The sequence below is a fragment of the Pelecanus crispus genome, chromosome 7 (genome assembly GCF_030463565.1).
Source record: "Pelecanus crispus isolate bPelCri1 chromosome 7, bPelCri1.pri, whole genome shotgun sequence".
NCBI lineage: Eukaryota > Metazoa > Chordata > Aves > Pelecaniformes > Pelecanidae > Pelecanus > Pelecanus crispus.
In genome coordinates this window covers 29,881,666-29,904,415 of record NC_134649.1, presented here as the reverse complement: position 1 = coordinate 29,904,415, position 22,750 = coordinate 29,881,666, and the positions used below count along the sequence as shown (strand labels likewise).

The window sequence follows — 22,750 nt, the reverse complement described above, 5'->3', positions numbered from 1 at the left end:
AGACAAAAGGGTCTAATACTTGAAAGGGCCCCAAACGACATACTGTTTGGAAGGTTTATTTTCAGAGAAATGGTGCTCACCATGTTGCAACAATCCGGGTATTTCAGGTGTCATTTTGGGTGCCCAAAATGCAGAGGTTCTTATATCAATACTTTATAAAAAATACAAGAATCACATGATGCTCTGTCAATAAGAATAAGTAAGTCTAATTTAACAGAGCATTTATGCAGTTCTTTACTAATTTTATCGCTTTTTAATATATAGTTCATTGTGACACCTCACCAGTCTGAGATTTCTTCTGCAGATTTATAATAACATTCTGGAATTTAAAAGAAGTGTATTTTTTTCTAGTATTGTTGGGCAGATTAATGTTTGATTTAAAGGTTAGTGCATGCTTAAAGAGAAATCTCCTCGTCGAATGCAGCCATATCTACAGTAGTTTGTGAAACAGACTAGCAAGTTATTACCTGAAATTTTCAGCTATTCATAAATATGGCACATTCAAGTCTTTCATAGGGTGTGGAATACCTTAATTAAAAGCAATTTATTCAAAGGAATATTTACTGCAGTACTAAAATGTCCCTAGTTATGCTGATACTTTTTAGCTGTCACTGTGTTTTTGCCAATAACAAATTACAAATTTCTGGATGTCAGCATTAATTGATAACAATGAGGTCCATATTATGAGTCTTATCTCTTTTGAAAAATGTTGCAGCTTTAAATAAACAGTGAACATTTCTGCAAATTGAAACACATAATTTTATATACTCTGATAAAAGTAGCAAATTTATTTAAATGCAAACTAAATATGCACACATATTTAATATGCACACATTTAAGCTACAGAAAATGAAAACATGGGAAAAATAAGGCTCCGTATGCAATATGATCTTGGGCAAGTTCTCGGGTATTGTCATGTCATGTGCATGAACACACAGACACACATATACACACACAATCTTCCATCACTGGAAAGCTGTTACACTACAGAGTTAAAAGTGGATTTAGATACTAGGCTATCCCATACCAGCTTTGGTGGATATGTATTTTAGATGCATTTCTTTCTATGTTGTATTTTTGGAAAACAAAATCTGATCCAGTGGGGCAATGGAGCATCATTTTACTTTTGAAGATCAGAATTAGTAACGCAAAATATTAGCTTGTGCTTAAATATAATTATATATTAAAGCCTTTGCTACTACATTGCTTAATTAGGTAGAGGATGAGTATATCTAACTGTACACAAAGTAAACAAGTTATTCTTTATCCTAATCTGTTTATATCTGGTTCTCAGATGTTGTTTATATTATCAGTAGGTAACCCCTTCAAAACAACATGGTTTCAAATTTTCCCAGACAGACACACATTTAATATTCCTTTGTACTTGCTCTTTCTCCTTCCTCTCATTCTTATATATAGTTAATACTGTTCCTAAGCGCAAGCAGCCAGAAACTGCAGGTCCCTTAAAAAAAAAAATCCTTTCTTTCATAAAAGGTTATAATTAAAAAATATTGTTAAGTGTAGGAAACATTTGGGGAACAACAAACAAACAAAAACAAACCCCACCAAAAGGCAACCTCCCAGATCATGAATCTGCTGTAGTTTCTGTATTTGCAAGTTCCTTTTTCTTTGTTCTGTTGAGGTCTGTCACTTTTGTCTGAGATTTTTAGAAGTTAATATTTCATGGAATCACAACTTTTTATTATATTAACTCTAGCAACAGTGGCCTCAAACAAGCCACTTGTAAGGATGACACAGGAAAAAATAGAGTGATGACTCCAAATTTTGTAGCAGCCAATTAAAGTCTTACCAAACAATCACAAAACGTTCTCAGAAGTATTTGTCCATCATACAGATATCTGAAGGTTGTTGGGGTTTTTTTGTTTGGTTGGTTGGTTTTTAAAAAGTGTTTTCAAGCAAAAGAAGAGCATAGCACCCTTAAGGCTGTGTTTTTGCTCTGGTTCACTTTTTGGAGGGGGCTACAATCTTCAAAAGTAGGCCTAATTTGCATGGAAAGACAACTTTTTTCATTCTCCCTTTAATTAAAAAATAGTTGAAATTTATCAGACTTGCCAAGAAACTGTCATTTATAGCTAGAAGCTTTACACATGCAACATGGAGTGGCACAAGGGCATAAGCGTCTGCAAATTGTGTCAAACTAACATAAGACATTCAGCAAGCTTAATTCTAGTGCATACTACAGTCCATTTACTAATAGATAATTTTAAAAAGAGAGCTTAGTTTAGCTATTTTTAATCTGTTGTGTATGAAAATCAGATTATTTTGTATCAAGAAAAATGATTTACTGTTCCAGCAGCTTTTGCTTTTCTATATTTTTTTACATACTTAGCTTCCTATAAATGTAATCGTCATTCAGCTTGGACAGACTTTACAAGTAAAACTTAAGATCAAATCTTAAGTTTGGATCAGATTTTCTCATGAAGAAAATTGGGAACAAATGTCTTAAATAAAATCTTCTATTTTAATAAATGTTAAGGCAAAGATTACTGTCCAATATTGATCTATATTCAGATCACAGACCAAGTCAAGTGGGCATACCAGCCTTAGTGAAAATGTCAGTTGCTTTTTCTGGCAACATGGTGTAACTATCACATGAGGAAATGGAACAAGCAGAACTTAAATTAAGTCCACATCTAAAGTTATGTTTATAAAAGTTGATCCATTTGGGAACATCATTAAACTAGAGACAGAGATACCATACTAAAGCTTAGAAGTTCCCACTGATTATAACCAAGATTTCACAATCCTGCTGGGATATGCAAGATCAAAATCAACTTCTGTATATCTTCCCTGCAGGGAAACTAACTAGGTTTAAAGTGTAAATAGAAAAACAAGTTGTCAACTGGAGGTATGGCATGGCAAGACAGTTTAGACTCCTAACACAGAAATCCGTTCTTTTAAGTGGTTGTGTAATATATTTAAACTTTGCCAAATCTGATACAAAAATGTCAGACTCCATAATTTTGCAACAATCCTATAGTAAAGGAGGTATGCTACGGAAAGTGGAAGCCCTGCATATGGGTCTGATCTCATGTTCTAAAATTCAATGGAGTAATAGACAGGTGAACCTTTTGTGAAATGAGAATCAGGCCTGAGAATTTCACAGAATATGTAGGTATTCTATTTTCCTCTTGCTGCGTGTGGTTTGACTTTTCAGCAGCGCTTAATGGATTTATTGCATATTTATGTAGAAAGAGAGTAGCACAGATTATGTTACACATCTGTTTCACTCGTTAAAGCAGAAACTTAGAAATTACAATTTTTCTAAAATTTATTGGGGTTTTTATTTTATCTTTGCATTTGCTCAACTTCTGCATCATACAATCCAGAACATACTCGCCACAACATTTACAGGTGACTCCAATACATGCAATATCTCCTCCTGTGGATACCTAATCTGATTTTACTCACCTAAAACTGGGAGGATTCAAAACCAAACAAAACCAAACAGAGTAAAGATATGTCTTCTATTTCAAAGCTTTACATATGCAATTGTACCTGACCAAACTCATTTACCTTTGTATAGCTGTAGTCTTGGTATGGAATAGTAACAGTTACACATAAGAGTTGGCATCTCTTTGCAAAATTGACCTCTTGTTTACAATTTTATACTAATCACCTTACTGATCTTTCAGTATTGAATTTATTTGCTTTTGCAGTGCCCTACTCTCTACTGTCTGAATATTAAATGTGTTTGTTTTCCCAGAGGGCTAGAGAACATTGGACAAAAGGGTTCAGCAGGAGAGAGTGAAATAAAAAGAGGTTGTGAGTCTTTAACCTTGAGCCTGAAATGAATGTGAACCAAACTCAAGATACTTGGCTTATATGAAGCCAGGTAAACATTCGAGTATAAGCCCACACACTACCAACCATAATACTTCTGTTGATGCTTAACAGGCCTTGTGTATTTTGCCTAGATTGTTGTACTTAGGAGTGAGATTCTGAACTTCATCTTTTTCTTCTGATGGGAAAAATTTGTAGTATTTAAAATTCTATTTCTTTTATTTTTCTTGCCTGATGCAGTATAATAAATCTAACTTTCACCGTGGGATGAAACTGAAGAGTTTTTTCTATTACAGCTACAGAGAAGAAAGAAGTGGAAACTTATAGCCATGTCAAAAATGTCCTGAAGTGTTGTCCCCACAGTCTTTTGTTTAAAAGCAGTTCATTTTTTTCTGTTGTCTCCATTACTGTGAGAAAAGGGAGCTGTATCACACTGTTTGTCTTCCCTTGGCATTGTCAGTATCATAAAGAAATAATCATTACATGAACTCTACATAGTTCATAATAAACCAACACTTTCTAGGTTCTATCCATCATGGGTATGTCCCTGCTTTTACATGCTGAACAACCATAACAACATATGAAGTTCATCTGCTTTATTTTATCTTCAAAGAAGTAATGTGGGCTTTGTTTCAGCAGAGCCCCTAAACATTTATACACCAGCTATTACTTCAAATCTTAAACTTAAGCATGTATTAAAAGAATTTGTTGCCGTTGGGCCATGTAACTCTGGGTAAATAATATTTTTTCAGTTCTTAGCTTAAATACAGTAGTATTATTATATAGAAATTAAAATGCCACCTTTGTATCCAACAAACCCTCTACCTTTGTTTCCACTAACATAATGAAAGAAGCAAGTTTTGTTCCTGTAAGCAATAATTTGATACAATGGGGGGCAGACTATGAACAAGATTTTGAATTATATTGTAACACAGAAATTCTGTCACTGAATGAGGTGTGACACTAAAAAAAAAATGTTTTCTTCTAGATGCCAGCTAAATATGCAAAATTTAAACTTTGGGAGGGAGTTTCTCCTTAAGTGAAAAATTAATGGAAAACATACACATCCCTGAAACTGTAGAGAAATTTTAAGAAAATAAGGTAGTTTTCTACAGCTCCTTAGTGAAGAAAACGTATTAGAAAGCTAACTTTATGTATTCTCAGCTTTAGGGATTTGCCCACGTTTGGCCCTTACATTACCATTGCATTTAGAAGATAAACTACTTCAGGTATCAGCAGGTCTGACTAGTTCTAAGCTAATATTTCCAGTAGAAATCACTATGAACAAGTAGAAGCTATTCTAGTAACATCTAGATGTTCCTGCAAGACTCGAACAGTCCATGCTAAAACTTTGCCACAGATCTTCACACAAAGTGATGCGACTGCTGGCTGATTGTACATTCTGCAATTATATCTTCAGATTGTTTTGTAAACACATCTAAGCAAAAGATGTTAGTGTAGTGTTTTTTTTTCAATGGATCATTAGTTCAAGCAGTCACTGCAGAGTACCAAACTCGGGTCATGGCAGGCAGGTTTTTCATAACTGGCTTTCAAATACAACCTAAATCTGTAGTTTTCCCTCAGCTGTGTAAGATGTTAGTCAGCTAGCTAGATTGACTAAAAGTTTGGTATTAAATGCAAATTAGATGCCAAATTTTGGTATTAAATGCAGTATAGGTGCTTTCCCTGCTATGGAACCTGGAGCCTCATAAATTGAAATCAGTTCCTCCCTTGCTGACCTGTAGAGGCTTAAATACAGTTTGTGTGACTTGAAGAAAAGCTTCACTTTCCTTGGATTCTGCTGGATCTCTTCAAGCATAATACAAAATTGCAAACCTTTTTATTTAAGTAAAAATTTACTTTACCTTTATTAAAAAGAATCCAGCTGGCAAATAGAACCTAAATCTATGCAATAAGAAGTGGCTGTATTCAAGAGAATGAAATAATTTTGTTAGTTGATAAGATATAGCAAGCAGCTGCAACTGAATGAGATGACTGTTACTTTTATTTATATAGCAGAAATAATAGGCAGCTTTGCAGAAAAGGTCACCATATCAGCCCATACTATAAAGTAAGCATATTACAAAAAGTTTCCTGATATAAATAGGGCAATATAGTAATGATTTTAAGATTGCCTTGACAAAAACATACTGGTTTTTTCATTGTCTAGACTAATTACTTTGCACTTTAAAATACAAGATAGAAAGGCATAGATAACGAGGGAATTAGTATGTCACCTCTTCTCCATGAGTTCAAATCCTATCTTTAGTAATGCAAATGAATCTCTTATCCCAGTCTGTTTGTTCAGTATCCAGAACTTTGACACAGCACAGCACAACTCAAAGAGATTTAGCTCTCATAAAACCCTAGTTTATAATTCCAGGTGCTCTGTCAAAGAGGTGTTAAGTACACTATATGGTTGTAGTGTGTAAAATTTACTTATCTTCTTCTTGTCTTGCACCTCTGCCAATCTCCTAAAATCTTCTAGTGTCCCAAGATATGGGCAAGCTGTTCTGTACCACTCCAGTCCTCTTATTTTGAGCATAAGCAGCCACATGAACTACTTTTTGTACTATGCCCTGCTGTTACCAAATGTATGTACAAAGAGAAGGGGGAGTATTTGGACTGACAGAAGGCCACATACCCAAAGATTGCATGACTGACTTCTGCTATTAGGATTTTTGAAAGGTGATGAATATCCAAATTTAGAGAACATAAACACGGACAAAGGTCAAGGAGATCAAAATACAAGTCAGCCTCTTTCTCAAATGTGCTGAAATTCTGTACAACTTGGACAACTCCAACCACAGGATCTGCTAGGTCCCACAGCTGTAACACTGTGACCCCATGCCATTACTAAAATGCAGTCTGCCAGTTAAAATAGGAATTAAAGCTTTACAAATTAGTGGTGTATTAGGCCAACCAATAATGTGCAGCATATTTACATGTAAAAAGATACACATGCCAGCCACCAAACCATTTCAAATGTGTGTGGAGAAGCTTTCACAATGCCTGCTTGCACCTTTTCTGCCTCTGCCTGTGTTTTGGTCTCCCCTCTAAGAAATGCTAAAAATTCGCTCATGGACTACATGGAAGTAGAAGGATAGAACTCAGTCATAAAACATTTGCCAACAGATCACGTTTTGCCATTCTGTTTTTTCCTCTCTGCCCCCCCGCCAAGTTATGTTTTTTTCAGCAGTAAACCAGCACAAACCTTCACTTCTTTTCAGAACTGGTAGGTCACTGGGATATAGGCAGCATCCCTCCCTTTGCCCACCCACAGAGGACTTAGCGTCCCCACTCTACAATGCTCCTCGCTCTGTTCCTCTCATTTCCTATTAGGAAAGCAATTTGCACTGTCCATGACAGTCTAATGGGCTGAGTCTTGTAGTTTATTTTCACCTGTGTTCTTACTGTCAGGTGGTTACTGGCATTAGACTGACCCTGGCGTAAGTCAGCTGACTTAGTTTAAAGACTGCATATATGGCATAAATTGTGTCGCTTTCAGCATTTAACTTTACAGTTTTACAACTGGGACACAGAAAATGAAAAGGCTTGCTGTTTAACAATGTCATTCAATTCAACCCAACAATCAATATGTTATTTTATTACATGTTTTTTATATATTAAAAAGTTAAATGGCTAGAACAGTGGGTCTATACTCGAGTGTTTACCTCACATATGCATGAAGGAAAAATAAAAGTTGGATCAACATACTATGTTCACATTATCCAGGCTTCCAAGTGTAGTTGTTGTGTGCAAGTTATCTCTGTTCATGTGGTAACTGTGATTTTTTTTTTTTTTCCCCCTGTGGTAGCATGATTATGCTTAGTACTTTGTCTGCTTGGCTTTTTGTGCTCTTGGCTGCATTCATTTAGATTTTGCTTTAAAACATTGATGTTACTTATAGTTTTTACACTTGGCTCCTGTGTGTGTCTCATACGTACCCATCCAACTGTGTCTGTGTTCTGTGCTTTTCTGTTTGTAAAGTGTGATATGTTATGTGTAATGGTTTTTTAACAATACAAAAGAGACTTTTTTAATTAAAAAAGCCTTCCTACTTAACTCACTGCAAAACTATCAACATGCATGGTTTTACATTTGCATTACAATTAACATGGCTTGTCTTTTACTAGGGATGTACCACACGAGTGGACGTTCGCTTTCTTTAACCAGTACTTCCCATCAGTTATTTGATGGCTTTAAACCTGATTTATTTTAATATTGCAGTTGATACAGATATTCAAAATGCACATAACTGAGCCACTCGTTTATGCATATAACATCCAGAGACTATGGACTTCAGCTGCCTGCACTGCCCTAACCATATGCTACATTTTTTCACAAAGTATTCTCTAACACAGTGTTGCCCTTTGAAGGTGCTTCCTCTGACACCTCTTTCCTTTTCTTCCCCCAGATCCGCGTCGTGAAGGCATTCCGTAGCTCTCTCTATGAAGGTTTAGAAAAACCAGAATCTAGAACCTCTATTCACAACTTTATGACTCATCCTGAATTTAGGATAGAAGATTCCCAGCCCCACATCCCACTCATTGATGACACAGACCTAGAAGAAGACCCTGCTCTCAAGAAAAACTCGAGTCCACCGTCTTCGCTGAACAAGAACAACAGTGCTATCGACAGTGGAATAAATCTTACAACTGATACAAGTAAATCAGCTACCTCTTCTAGTCCAGGAAGCCCAATACATAGCCTGGAGACATCACTTTAGCTGAAAAGGTCACTGCAAAAAAAAATTTAAAAAAAATAAAAAAAAAAAACCCACAGCAACCGAAATATATAAATATATATATTAAAAACATTGCTGGCTGAAAAGCTGTTTGAACTCTTATTCACTCTGAGACAAGTGAATGAATTGTTGATCACAATGGTTTTGGGGAAAGAATGAATGGCTGATTTACATACCCCCCCTTGTTCCCTTTTAGAAAAACAAAAACAACAAAAAAAATCCTCCTGCATGTATGTACTGTACACTTCTGGCCCTTCTTTCTCTCTTTTTGTTTCTTTTTATTTTCTTTTTTTTTCCTCCTTAAGCAGGAACTGCAGAGGACTTCTTTCTGAGGCTATTTATCCAATTCACTGGTCTGTGAGTTTTTTGAAATGCTTGTGTGGCATGGACTCAATTGTATAGATTAATTTAAATAACTTTTTTGAAGTTGCAAAGCTTAACTTGCACAGTAGATTTGCACCAGTTGGACAGAGGAACTTAAACATTTATGAGACTATATATAGAGATATATACATATAAGTATATACATAATTAATTATATATATGTATATATCTATCTATATATATATAGTTATATATATATAAAAAGTTTCTTTGTTGGCATGTTGCCTTGTTTCTGCTCAAATTGCTCTGACTATTTTAACTTATTTATGTCCTAAAAAAGAATGTAATTTGTTTACAAACCTGTAGATAATATCTTTAACTATTTGTAGGGTTAAGAAAGCACTTCCTGCCGAAGTAGTATAAAAATGGCTCAGCTCAGCTCATTGAAAACATCTGTAATACTGCACCCTGGGTATTTTATTACAACCATGTTCTGATTTCTGCCTGATTTTTTTTTTTTTTTTGTTAAATAATGTAGATACTGCTAGTAAATAACAAAAGAAGCCAAAATATAACACATTGGATGTAGCATTGTGATCCTATATACAGGGAGGTAAAACAGGCTTCCTTTGTTTCAAATAAAAATCAAAATTATCAGGTTCTCTCTTTTTTTTTCCCCTTTGATGATCTGCTTGGATTTGTTTTGGTGCAACATACAATAATGGAGGCTATTTCATTCTTTAAACATATGGCAATGGCTTCCAAAAATATTTTTAGAGAAATATTATATGAAACTGAGTTGAGTTTATAAATATAATTTAAAATAACTTATATTTGAGTTGTCTATATGGAGATAAAACTAATGTTAAAATATTGTGATATATTGTGTTAATCCTTTTTAGTTAGTAATTTAGGCATTTATTTCCTTATTACTTGCAAAGTATGGGCTGTTGGCATTTTGGATGAAAATCACTGTAGGTTGTTGCTTTGATTTTTTTTTTTTTTCAAAGAAAAATATAATTTCTGCAGTATTAGGTCTGAATGAAACTTTATTAATTGTATATTGAGATGTGCTTTGTGTGATTTTTTTTAACCAAGCTTGTCTTCCTGTAGTCACAAAGTATACTGTAACACAGTAATACATTATTTTACCTTGAGCTTTCTACGAAGAAAGCTATTTTGAAAACCTGCAGTATGGAGTGTGAAGAATATTTTTCAAGATGGTAACAGCCCTGATAACTTAAAATTTATGAGCTTATATAATTGCTATGTCAACCACTTGAATGCTAAGCACTTTGTGGATCACAGATTTTTCATAAATAATTTTTGTATTTAATATAAAGTTTGCTTGGAGACTTTTCAGCACATGATCTTTTCCATAATTGTACAGTGCAAAAGACATTTTGAATTACACAATTGATTATGCCAGATGTGTTGAAAAACACTCTCAAACTAGCCTGATAAATTGATTTGTTGAGGTATTACTGGTTGTCTTAAAGTTGGCTCATAAAATGGTGCATCTCTGCAGTCACAAGAACTAAACCAAGCCAGAACTCTCCAAAACAAGATTAGACTCATGGCCAAACTGCAGACTGAACTGACTAAAATGTTTTCAGGGTGCATCAAGACTATTCAGCCAGGTAAAGCTCTGATCAGCTTGAATTGCCAGCTTCCGGACTTTTGTGTAGAAGCTTGAATGTTTTTGGCTCAAACTCCTAGTTCGATATCTGATCCAAACTTTTCACTGAACAACCGAACAGGTCTTTCAAGGCATATACAAGTCTCTTTTCAACAGATAGTGTGACCCATTTCTTAACAGTAAAAAGCTAGCATGAAAACATAATTATTTTAGCTAACTCCTAGCAACAAAGTAATTGAAACTCAGTCAGGATTGTTTGCTTTGTAAATACGGTGATTAACCTTTGTATAACATGTATTGGGTTTCTATGGCCTATTTGGGATATCATACTCAGAAGAAAAAAAAAAGTGTTATCTATTTACAGGGAAGCCTCTAGCTTTGGACTTGAACATCTACAGAAGCTATTAATACTGGAACAATTTATTTTCAGCATCTTAACACTGACTGTTTGCCTTTTTATTTTCAAACACTCTTCATATTTTTTCTTGGTTTCATTTTTTTTAAATTTTCCTGTAGGAGTACCCCTCCCTAAGGTACCATTTGCAGACTTGAAAACTGTTAAGAAAATGAACACTGCATTCTGTGTATATATAGTAAAACATATATAAACTGAGATGCATAGAAAACTTGGGCTTTTGTGAGCAGAGACTGTGCTTTATGTATATGATAAATGATAGACTTTTTTTTTTTTAAAAGCAGAATAGCTATGACCTTTCAACTACAAGTCGTGCATCACAATTCCTTTCTTTTTTTGCTTGACCTCTCTGTGATGGGAACAATGGATCAAAAACCAAAATGATCAGTTTGTTCAAATTCCCTGCAATATATAAATGCTCGCTCTCTACGTACTGTACTTAGCAGCATGAGATTTGTGGACAACAATACAGTGGTACATTGGCAATCCATCCCACTAGGGGTTATTAATATATGTTCATTCATCTGTTTTTATGAATTTTTTTATCTAGACAATAATTGTAAATAAAGAACTTACTCTGTCTGTTCATTTAATACTATGCAAAAGGTTATGCTTTCTATTGTTATTCTTATTCCTACAGTGTGATGCTGGAATGTTTGTGGTTTCAAAAAAAAAAAAAAAAAGACAAAAGTAAGTAAAATATGTGATGTAAATTATTTTATAGTTTGAAACAAAATGATAAAGTTTTACTCTTGCTGCTTTCTGTCTAATAGATCTCTCTTGGCAGGAGCACAAGTGGAAAATTTAAAGAAATAAATTCACAAAGCAGCATGAACAATAATGGTCTGAACGTAACAGCTTTCTTTATTTTCACCTGAAGTCATTAGATCTAGTTCTGGATTCCCACTGGGATATGTTAATGTAAAGGTGTATATAAATCTTCTGGACTGGCAGTAAGAAGCCTGCTCACCAGTCAGTGGCTACACTTTCATTACACCCAGGCGATGAGTCAGCCCAGAGTGCTTTTCATTTCTGTCTGACTATGGGTCAGTGCAATGCTTAGAAGGATAGCTTGGTCCATGCTATGGTGGTGGGAATGGCTGATGTGAATGCTGCAGTGAAGTCAGCTGAAATTACCAAGTACAGAATAAGTAAAATGGATGAAGCACCTGTGAATCTGCATATGAAACAGTTTAATTTTGGTCCTAAGACTAACAGACATTGAAGTCTGTTTTCCTATCACTTTGGCCCATATGACATATCCCTCCTTTTTTTTTTATCTCTTTCCCCCTCTGTCAAGATTAGAAAAATGATCTTTGAAACTTTCTAGAACTGGGGAGTTCAGTCCAGGACTCATGTCCTTCCACTTAAAACCTTAAAAACTGTGCATATGCAGTGCCAGGAAAAAAATGAGGGAATTCCCATTCTGGTGCTCAGATCCTCAGCCCAGAATTTCCTTCTTTTTTTTTCAGCTTAGACTAATGCAGTTGTTCCATAAACTGCAGTACAGCCTGTGATAATACAGTATTACTGCACTAGCAACAGCAAGGTTTAGAAGTTAGCCAAACAGACATACTGGGTTGAACTGAGTAACTGTCATATAATCTCATTTTTAAAGGTAATGCTTCAAATTAGAGATTTACCTGTCTTCTCACCTAGATTTCAAGCTTTTATCCACCAATTCTCTATGACAAGAAATACTTGATGGCAGCCAGAACTACAATGAAATAGTACCATGCTGGGAGAAAAGTTACCAATAAATAAAAATGTATTTAAGAGAGTAAAGTCAACAAAAAACGTACAGAAAACAGTTGTTAGTTAGACAGCAGATTTCTGGGCTTAATTGATCTTTACAACTACTTTGGAATTAAACTGCTTTCTGCTTTGATTTTGTGAGTTCAGTCCAGGTAACAATCTGAAAATATTTTTAATTCTCTGTCACTCATTTACCTCCTTCCTACACACATAACTTTATTTACAGCCCAAGTGCATTTGACAAGACTCTTCCTCTCTGCAAAAAGTATGCATGTGTTAAGGTGTTAGTAAGAAAGAGGACTGGGATTGTTCAGTGTGTTTTAAGCACTGTGTGTATGTTAAGCTTCTGTCAGCTTCAGAGATCTATTTTATGAGTTGCACCTTTTCAAGAGTGTTTGTCAAATACTTTCGTAGCACTGCATGGATGTGAGTTGTACTGGAAGAGTAACAGGGATGAGATTTCCCACTACACTAACTTCCTATTTTTGCATCAAATTGAAGATCCAGAAAGGCTTGTAGTATTTGAAGTTACTAGTCCATCACAGCAAACTGATACCCTGATTCAAAGTAAGAATGATAGGTTTTAGTCTTGCTATTCTTCTTTTTTCCATACTAAATATACTTCTAAGAAGACAATGAAGGTAGTCATGCATGCCTAAATAGAAAAATCAGGTGCTGATCTTGTATGCTGATGCTATACTAAATGCAACTGTATGTATTTCTCATGAGATGCTGCACTGATATGGAATGGGGGAAATGGTTCATAAATAATGAATGAAGGAAAGGCAAAAAGAGAAAAGCAGGGAGAAAGAGGAAGAAAATGCAGGTACATACATAGTTCACTATATACTGAAATGAAATAAAATCCTGATAGCTTATTATCGGCTTGATCTAGGCATTGAGTTCTAATACAACACATGCTCAAATAGTATGCTCTGCCTACCAGCCTTTTCCAACTAAAATCAGAATTCATTAATAGGCTGAGGTTCCCAAAGTGAGGTCTAGACCTCTAGCTGGAAAACACTGATTTACAAAACTCTTGCTCAGCTGTTACCCCAAACCTGATGTCTGTCTGACCAGAAGGTTGACTAGAAGTAGATGATCTCCAGCATCCCCTTCCAACTTTTTTCTATTATTCTACGATATGAAAACAAATGACACAATTTGTAGTATTGGTTTACTTCAATGTAGTAGCACACTACTCACACGGGCTGTGAGAGGACCAGCATTCAACACTTCAAACTTCCTGTTGGTATTATAGTAGTAGTATAGTTGCTTTTGAGGAGCCACAAAAAGGTGAGCAATGGACAACATTTCCTATTTATGTTTGTATTCCTCCAACAGTGTGAGAAATTGACATCATAAAGCATAATAAAATTTATTCATGACCTAGATCAGGACTAGGGTCCACATGTAAATTGCCCTGGATTATAAGGTACAAATCCATATTTCTAATTTTATCAGTACATGAAATCCATTTAGGTAATGCTCAGTTTTGTTCACCAACACATTGATGTAAGAGGTACTGAATAAGACACGGAAGTATCTGATTTGGTTTTTCTTTTTACAACCAGGTATTAACAGGCATATTATGATCTAACCTGATGGAAACTGAAGACAAGTTATTAAACAACTTATTTATTAAACAAGGCAGACTATTGAAAAACACAAATCAAAGATTTACAACATTTTCTCCCATTTGTTCAAATAAACTTTGATTATCTGTGCATCTGGGAGACCATCTTTGCCTGGTACCAACTGAAGTGTTGAATTCCAAGTAAGGGAACGTACTCCACTTATTCTGTCTGTGATGGATTTATTCACTTTTTAGACAAATTATAAAGCACCTCCCTCTACCCCTTGTGTGTGTGCATTTAAGAATCATTAGGAGTTGAGCTGGTATAAGCAGTGTTGATGCACAGGCAATGAAATTACTTTCATTTTTATAAGATAGTCTATGATTATGAAAATTAGAAAAGTTATCTAGCTTTCTCAAAAAAACTTTATAGAACATTGATGCCATCTGTTTAAGGTGACCCTATATGTATTTTTAAAGCCTCCTAGTGCTTTCATCAGTGGGTTATTTCAAATTATTTCAGATTCAAGTTTCATGAGAGGCATTTTAAATTATTTTCTAAAAATATTAAAGAAAATAAGATAAAACATTATTTGCTGACAAACCACATGAATAAATTACCAATACTTTCTCATCAAAGTACGTCAACTAGGAAAGCTTTCTTATACTTACTTTGCATATGTAAAATTAATTATAATTGTTAATTTGACCTGTGTTCGGAATTCTTTTATAAAAGACAAAGCTTACAGGAGTTATAGAACATGGCTACCTGTCATTGTGTACATAAATAATGCTTTATGTTTGGGAAGTAACTGAATAAAATAGAATGCTTTCTGTTATATAGCTACCTATGATAAACTTGCTATTTCACCAAAAAGCATCATGCACTCTTTTATGTGCCAGCACTAATGTTTATGTAGTTACATGGTGCGGGACAGACTGCTTACCTACTTTTTTTTATTATTATTGTTGTTGCTGGATCATTTCAGTTGCTTTCTAGCCAGTTCCATGACTGGACTCACCATATGATTTGGTGGGGTCTAGTGCTGGGGCAGAGAAGCAGCAGCAACAAGCTTGATCAGAGAATCAAGCCACAAGTATTTCAGATTAAAATGACTGTTCTACCAAGCCTACAACAATGGGAATTGAACAGATGCCTCTAGAGCTCCCCATCCCCCAAAGACAGAGCATTCAGTGCTTTTGACTGTCTTTCTGTCTGTCTGTCTTACTCTGGGTACCAAGCCAGAGTCACTAGCATCTGCTCAGTGGCTGCTGTAAAGCAAGATGATTTTCTGCCAGACAAAATTGACATCTTGCATCTGACAAAATACCACCACACTTCACATGAGCTGACATTCTTGCTGGAAGTACAAGCAAGGGTGGGGAGACTGACCTCTTTACAGAGCTGTAGGATGTACAACATTGGCTGTATCTAGGAAAGCCATTTCTGATTATATATGTACCTTTTTGGTGGAGTTTACCATCAAGAATTGGTTGGTTTTATTATCCTATTTTCTCCACTTGTGAGGGATTTGGATATTTTCAGTATTTTTCTATTACATTTTCTGTGTTATTACCTATAAGCCTGAGGTGATAAAAATGGTCTTAATGAAATATGCCTTTTTATTTCCTTGTATTAATATAAATAGCCTCCTATATCCCATGACTCCTGGATATAAATTGTATTTTCTCCGTATGTGAAAACACAGAGAAAAACTGTATGGGTTGAGTATGCTGTAGGGATGATTCAATTGCCTTTCTTTTCATTTTCATGTTTAAGGACAGAAGCACCACCTAATAATGACAAAGCATTTTTCTCCTCAGTGTTCCTGCCCATCTGATGCTGCCAGTACATTTTGTTCTTGAAAATTTGCAGGCTGATCTATGACATGCCACTGGCAGAGCATCCTTATGCTAATAGTGAGCTAGTACAGCAAGTGGAAATCTGCCATCCATCCAAACACCAGACACTAAAAATAATAGCTGATACAACTCTTCTGATACAACTTTGAATTACCTCACATCAGAGGAATACTTTGCTGCCCAGTTATAGTCAATAAAACGTTTGCTTAAGATTTACATTCTTTATCAATGGAGAACCCCAGCAGTCTTGCCATATTTAACTGTTCATTTGTATTCTTGAATCCTGAAATGGGATGAAATTGTAGTTACAATTTGAGATTCTTTTGTTCAGTAGTTCACGTAATGCACATGCTACATTGTACAAACCATGTCATTATAAAAAAAATCCAAAAGAAACTTTCTCCAAGTTCCCCAGCAATCTGAGATTTGGTGGGGAACTCAGACATAACTCCCTATAAATTAGTTCCACGAAACATCATTCAAAAAACGTTATCAAAGCAGAAAAAGATTGGGCCTGGTTTTAGAAAATAGCAACTAGCCATCAAATTACCCTGGGCTCAGAAAACACCTACTTTTGATGATAAGACTTTGCAGGCATTATCACAAAGGAGAGGAGAAGAAATCCTGTTTTTACTATGATAGCAGCTTTAACAAAATATTGTGTTTGTTCCTGAGGCTACAACTAAATGGTGTCAGAATGGAGAAAAGTCAGTATAGCTCTCTCCATTTGTTCTCATTACTGTGGCCCTATGAAAATGAGCTTTGAAAACGTCACATGAAGAACACTTTGAGAAAATTTCTATTAAGATCATTTTAGTACATAGTTACAAAAGTCCTAAAATAATAGGCAAGTTTGCTTAAAAAAAAAATCAAAACTCTGTGTGCTTTATTTGAAAATTAATGTTGTTTAAAAGATACGTCTCTTTCTAAGAAGTCTTTTTTAATAACGGTCTTCACAGAGTTTATAATTTCAAATACTACTTGCAAGCAGTCATACTGAACTAAGAATGAAACTACTGCACTTGTCCTCCCTTACAACATATACAGTTTTACTATGGTTATTAGGCTTGCAAAACTGAAAAGCAAATTTTTCTTCTGTTTTTAAACAACAACCTTCTCAAAAAGTCCTACATTATTTCAAAGCCACTAAAGCTCAAACACTGATCAAGATAATTTCAACACAGAAAAAAGGTTATTTTTTTAAAAAGAAAAATGTAGCTAACACCTATTAAAAACTTTTTCAAGACTTAAGTGGCTGAAGCTCAATTACAGGCTAAGCCAAAAGGTACAAGTGTTGAAATCTTGTGATGAGGGGGACTGTTGGCACTTGCAAACCAACAAAACCAGCAGGTGCAAAAAGGAAATCTTTTGAAGTCCCATTCTGCAGAAGTACTAGGTATCCAGAAAGTATAATGTTGTTAGCAGTCATATGTATCTAAGCAATTACTAAAATCAAATCTCTGAGCTATATTATTTCTACTACTAACAATGACAGATTTATCTAATTTGTAGATATAATGAGCATTGAAACCACCAAAACTGAAGGTCAGCTTGAATAGGTGTAGTAGTTGCAGGTGTCTGAGCTACTTAAGATGAAGCATTGATGTAATAGGAAACAAGCACATAAACAGAGAGTACTTAATGGGGGAAGAAGGGGAGAAAAGTTTTGCTGTGTGATGGTGTTATAAAATGAGCTTGAACAGCTATGCACTGTTTTGCTGACAAGGTAAAATTAATGAGTTGAGAATGTGGTAAAGGAGGGTGTACACCATCTTATTTCTTGGAAAGGCTCAGTGGAGTAATTTACTTCTGTTCAAATATTATGTCTTTCAAGATTATTTTGAACTGCAGTGTGTTACTAAGCAAGTTTAGAAGAGACTAATGTAGTGTTGGTGAAGTTAGTAAATGCTGTCTACTGTGTCAATAGACACTCCCTCCACTCTACCCCAGCTTTGATTTATGGTCTGTCATATTCTTGCTCTTTTTGTTTGTCTCTTATTCTGCTGTTTGTCATTAGAGACTTTCAGAAACTTCCTGGTAAGATTTGGGCTTTTATGGGTCAGAATAGTGCAGCAAAGCTTCACTGAGGAAATACTGCTGTTATTCTCTCATCCCAAACCATTATTACCTTTGATGGCAATGAGGGGAATTTACAACCTATTAGTATGGATGAACAAAAATTATTTCACTTCTTTAGAATGTAATTTTGTTGTCATTGCTTCTCACTTCTGTTCTAATCTGTTATGTTTTGAAATTGTGCTTGGAGACCTATAATTGAAGTAATTTCTATAAATAATCAAAAAGTACAGTGTTCCACGTTGTGCTCTAGCTTTCTATATCTCACAGTTACTATTACCACTACTTTGTGATTGAAAAAACTGGTACTATACATGTAATGTCGCACAAAGGCTTGTAAACCTGTCAGATTTGTACAATATCCTTTAACCTTCATAAGACATCTATACAGAGAAAGAGTTGCCACAGAAGAAGGCCAATTAAGGGTGCAGGAGAACTATGGACTTGTACTTTAATTTTGCATTTTTTTTGCTTTTTAGGATATCTTCACTGATAGAGTATCTCAGTGTGAGAAGCCATATTCTGTGATTAAAAACAATCCTTGATTATAAGCAAAGCATAAATTAATGTTGTGATGTATTACTGTCTAAATAGGGAGGCAGAATTAAGATAGGAATTACCTATAGTGGAAATCAATCAGATATCCTTCTGATACATCTTAAAATTAATTGAAAAAACAAACTCCATGAGACTCTGTTACTGCTCATGTGCAGTGCTCTTTTGTGCTTAATCTTAATCTGTCTATCTCAGTAAATGATGATGCAAGCAGTAGTGTGTTTAGTATTGATGTTAAATATTTTAAAATCTGTCATGCAGAGGAAGGACACTGATGTATTTTTTTTAGCTTTAAGGAAGATTTTTGGGGTGTTTTTTTCAGAACCTCCTCTTACTTAGTGGATCTCCATTTCCCTTTGCAGTGATAATTTTCAATTTCAATCCATCAAGTCATAATCTATTTCTTGGAGTAACTTCTTTGTTAGGTTTTTCAACCTATTCTTCAGATTATAATACTGAAACTAAGAAAGCATGCAACTAATTTTTAATGTGCTTCGTGTGGCATTAAAGACTGAGGTAAAAGTATAGCGATGCAGTGAATTGTTGCCACACGTTTAATTGTTGCCACACGTTTAATGTCTTGGTTTCAGACATATAGAATTCCCAGTAACAGTTTTTTGAATAAAAAATAGCTAATTTCCAGTCAGAGTACACAGATGTGCTTTTTGATATGGAAAGCTGAAAAAATGAATAGCAGTGGTACATTTCCAAAAACTATGGTGATCTGTTCTTGTCCCGACAAACTCTCAGAGGTTTGTGATTGAAAAAACTGGTACTATACATGTAGTGTCGCACAAAGGCTTGTAAACCTGTCAGATTTGTACAATATCCTTTAACCTTCATAATACATCTTATCGTGGCTTAGCCCCAGCCAGCAACTAAGCACCACGCAGCCACTCGCTTGCTCCCCCTACCCCGATGGGATGGGGGAGAGAATCGGAGGAGTAAGAGTGAGAACCACTCCTGGGTTGAGATAAGAACAGTTTAATAATTCAAATAAAGTAAAATAGTAATGATAATAATAACACTATAATAATGATAATAATAATAACAATATACAAAGCAAGTGATGCACATTGCAATTGCTCACCACCCACCAACCGATACCCAGCCAGTTCCCGAGCAGTGATCGCTGCTCCCCGGCCAACCCCCCCCCCCAGTTTATATACTGAGCATGACATCATATGGTATGGAATAGCCCTTGGGTCAGTTTGGATCAACTATTCTGGCTGTGTCCCCTCCCAGTTTCTTGTGCAGCTGGCAGAGCATGGGAAGCTGAAAAGTCCTTGACTAGCATAAGCAGTACTTAGCAACAACTAAAAACATCAGTGTGCTATCAACATTCTTCTCCTACTAAATCCAAAACACAGCACTATGCCTGCTACTAGGAAGAAAATTAACTCTATCCCAGCCGAAACCAGGACACATCTATACAGAGAAAGAGTTGCCACAGAGGGATGACAGAAGGGACACTGGACAGAATATTAATTCAAACAGGATCTTTTAGAAACATATTGTCTCAAGATTTGGATTGCATTGGTTTCTAATGTTATAGAAAGGCTGTGCTTTGTATCTGAGAGTCACAGGAGAAAAACATTATGCTACATTGGAAGAACAATGCCTGAGTGATGTACTTTTAAAAATTATAAGCTGCTTTGTTTTAAGTATTGTACACTGTAACACAGCCCAAATGCTCCAGGATCTAGGGACTATGGTAATGCATGCGATAACTGTAATGATTCCCCATACTCAGTTTTCATGATGCAGAATGCAATCCTCTGATCTGGCACCAATGGGGGAGAGGGCATTCTCCACGATGTTAATGAATTTTTATTTCTATAGAATAGACATTGTGTTCATTCACCCATTCTGGATGCCCTCAGCGTATATTAAAATGGAGCTATAAAAGACATACGACATTAGAACTGAATCTCATTAATGTGATTTTGTGCAGTCCACCACCACCATGAAAATAGCAGATTATCACTTGTAACATTCTTCAAGCTTCAGTAATTCCCAGAAAATTGCTGAGCTTTGAAGCAGTCTCTTATGTGCTAAGTTATTCTGATCAAAAGGAAGAAATGTTTCTAAGAATTGTTTTTGCTTTCTGATAAGTTTTTTTTTTCTTTTCCTTTTACCTGTTTTTTGTTGGTGTTTTTTTGGTTTGTTTTGTGGAGTTTTGTTGTTGTTCTTTGTTTTAAACTACTGTGGGTGGTATTTTGCTTTTGGCTGCTGGATTATCAAAATAAACCAACAAAAAATTAGATTATGCACCTATTCAGGAATCGGAGGGAGAGGGTGTGGTTTTGTTTTAAAATAAACCAAACAAACCATGCTCAACAGCAATGCAGATGGTGATATAAATTTACTTGAATTTTCTTCTTTTTCGGGATTCTTGTTTTCCATTTGGCTTAAGCCAATGGCTGCAGAAAAGGCTAGTAATAGTCTAATGACCGAGTAATATATTTTTAAATCTTTAGGAATAATACTCAACACTTTTCTACACAAAAAATAAATCAATCGTCTATCTTGAGGATAAGAAAGAAGAACAAACAAACAAGTTCATCAAACCATTCTTATTTTTACATTGAGCTGAAAGACTAGTCTTTCTCATATCCAGCAATTCCTGTATGTGATTCACAATCTTTTGCAGGAGCACTCAATCTGCTGGCAACATAGATAAGCATAATACACATCACAAACACTACTCCAGAGGAGGGAATTCTGTTACTCCCCCAGTGAATGCATAGGACAAATCACAGAAGAACATTCAGAGGCATGACAAGGAGGATAGACTAAGAAGTTTGGGAAGCTGCAAGCTGTTGAGGCAAAGGATCTTTGTCAAGGTGGAGAATTCTTTATTGGCTTGCAGAGTGTATAGGACTTGAGACTGTAAATTGGGTTCCTACAACCAAAACTTTGTGCCCCAGGTACAAGAATGCAATGTTTCTACATATATAAATGTAGCTATAAGGTCAGAGTAGGAATTCTTCTGATCTCTTTCAAAGTATGGGAATAGCATACCCTCCAGCAGGTCTAAATTAGTTTCTAATAATTTAAACAGACCAGCTCTTTTCTGATCATCGTTTCATTGTATTTTCTTATCATATTTTTAAACGCATACCTTCAAACCTACCCACAAATCTACCCACTAGTTATGCAGATTGTCAAAGCTTCATTTAACAGCTACGCTTCTGATTTCACACCTTTAAAAAAGCAAGCAGGTTGCTCTGTATAGTTTGCTGAAACCATTGTGACGAGGAAACAGAGGGACAATACAGCTTCCTTCTAGTGGTAAACTCAATAGGATACTTATTTTTCTCATTAGCAATACAGTTCATGTGAAAATTTAGGAAAATGAATTGTTGGGCTTCCAGCATATAGCTTAAAGTTGAAGCTATAAAAATGCAGTCGAACGTGCATCCAGAAGAGGGCCTGAATTAGCTACGTTTAGTTCTAGGCCTTGAAATGTTGTTGAGAAGCCTGCCATCAGTGTAGGTGGGAAGTACATGGATTGGCTGTAGATGGTTGAGATGAAAACTTCTAGGAGAGGCTGTCAACCAGATAATAATAAGGACTTGAAAGACAAATTGACAACTGATCAATTTACTTGGCCTGTGACTTACAAATCATAATCAGCAGAGAGCTTCAAGGGCAATAATGTTCCAACAGTTTTTCAAAATTGTGTCAGAACTTGAATTTGTCCTTACAATAGAAAAAATGCCTGTTTGTGGAGAAGACAGAAACCAAACACTATAAGCTCTGTAAAGTACATTTCCTTGACCACAGAAATGGTTTAAATGATAATTCTAGCTGGCTGACTGACTAGTAAGCAGGATCACCTCAATTCCTAGAACGATAATGGGGAACATAATGGAGTGCTACTACTGAAAGGAACTGGACAGAAAGAATCCTTCCTACTTTAAGATAGCACTTGGATGCTCTTTTATTATCTTAGTGAAAGCCCACCTGCCAGAGTTTTAGGAGGCTAAACTT

At 35.4% G+C, this 22,750-nt stretch overlaps 1 protein-coding gene across 15 annotated transcripts in view; it reads left to right on the top strand.

Moving 5' to 3' along the window:
• Window positions 1–8,533, top strand: part of ATP2B2 (ATPase plasma membrane Ca2+ transporting 2) — a 189,987-nt gene extending 181,454 nt beyond the window's left edge. For all 15 annotated transcript variants that reach the window (XM_075714578.1, XM_075714574.1, XM_075714579.1 and 12 more), the window contains one exon: window positions 8,222–8,533. In XM_075714578.1, coding sequence (XP_075570693.1) covers window positions 8,222–8,533 — 312 coding nt within the window. The remainder of the gene's footprint in view (window positions 1–8,221) is intronic.
• The last annotated feature ends 14,217 nt before the right edge of the window (window positions 8,534–22,750 follow it).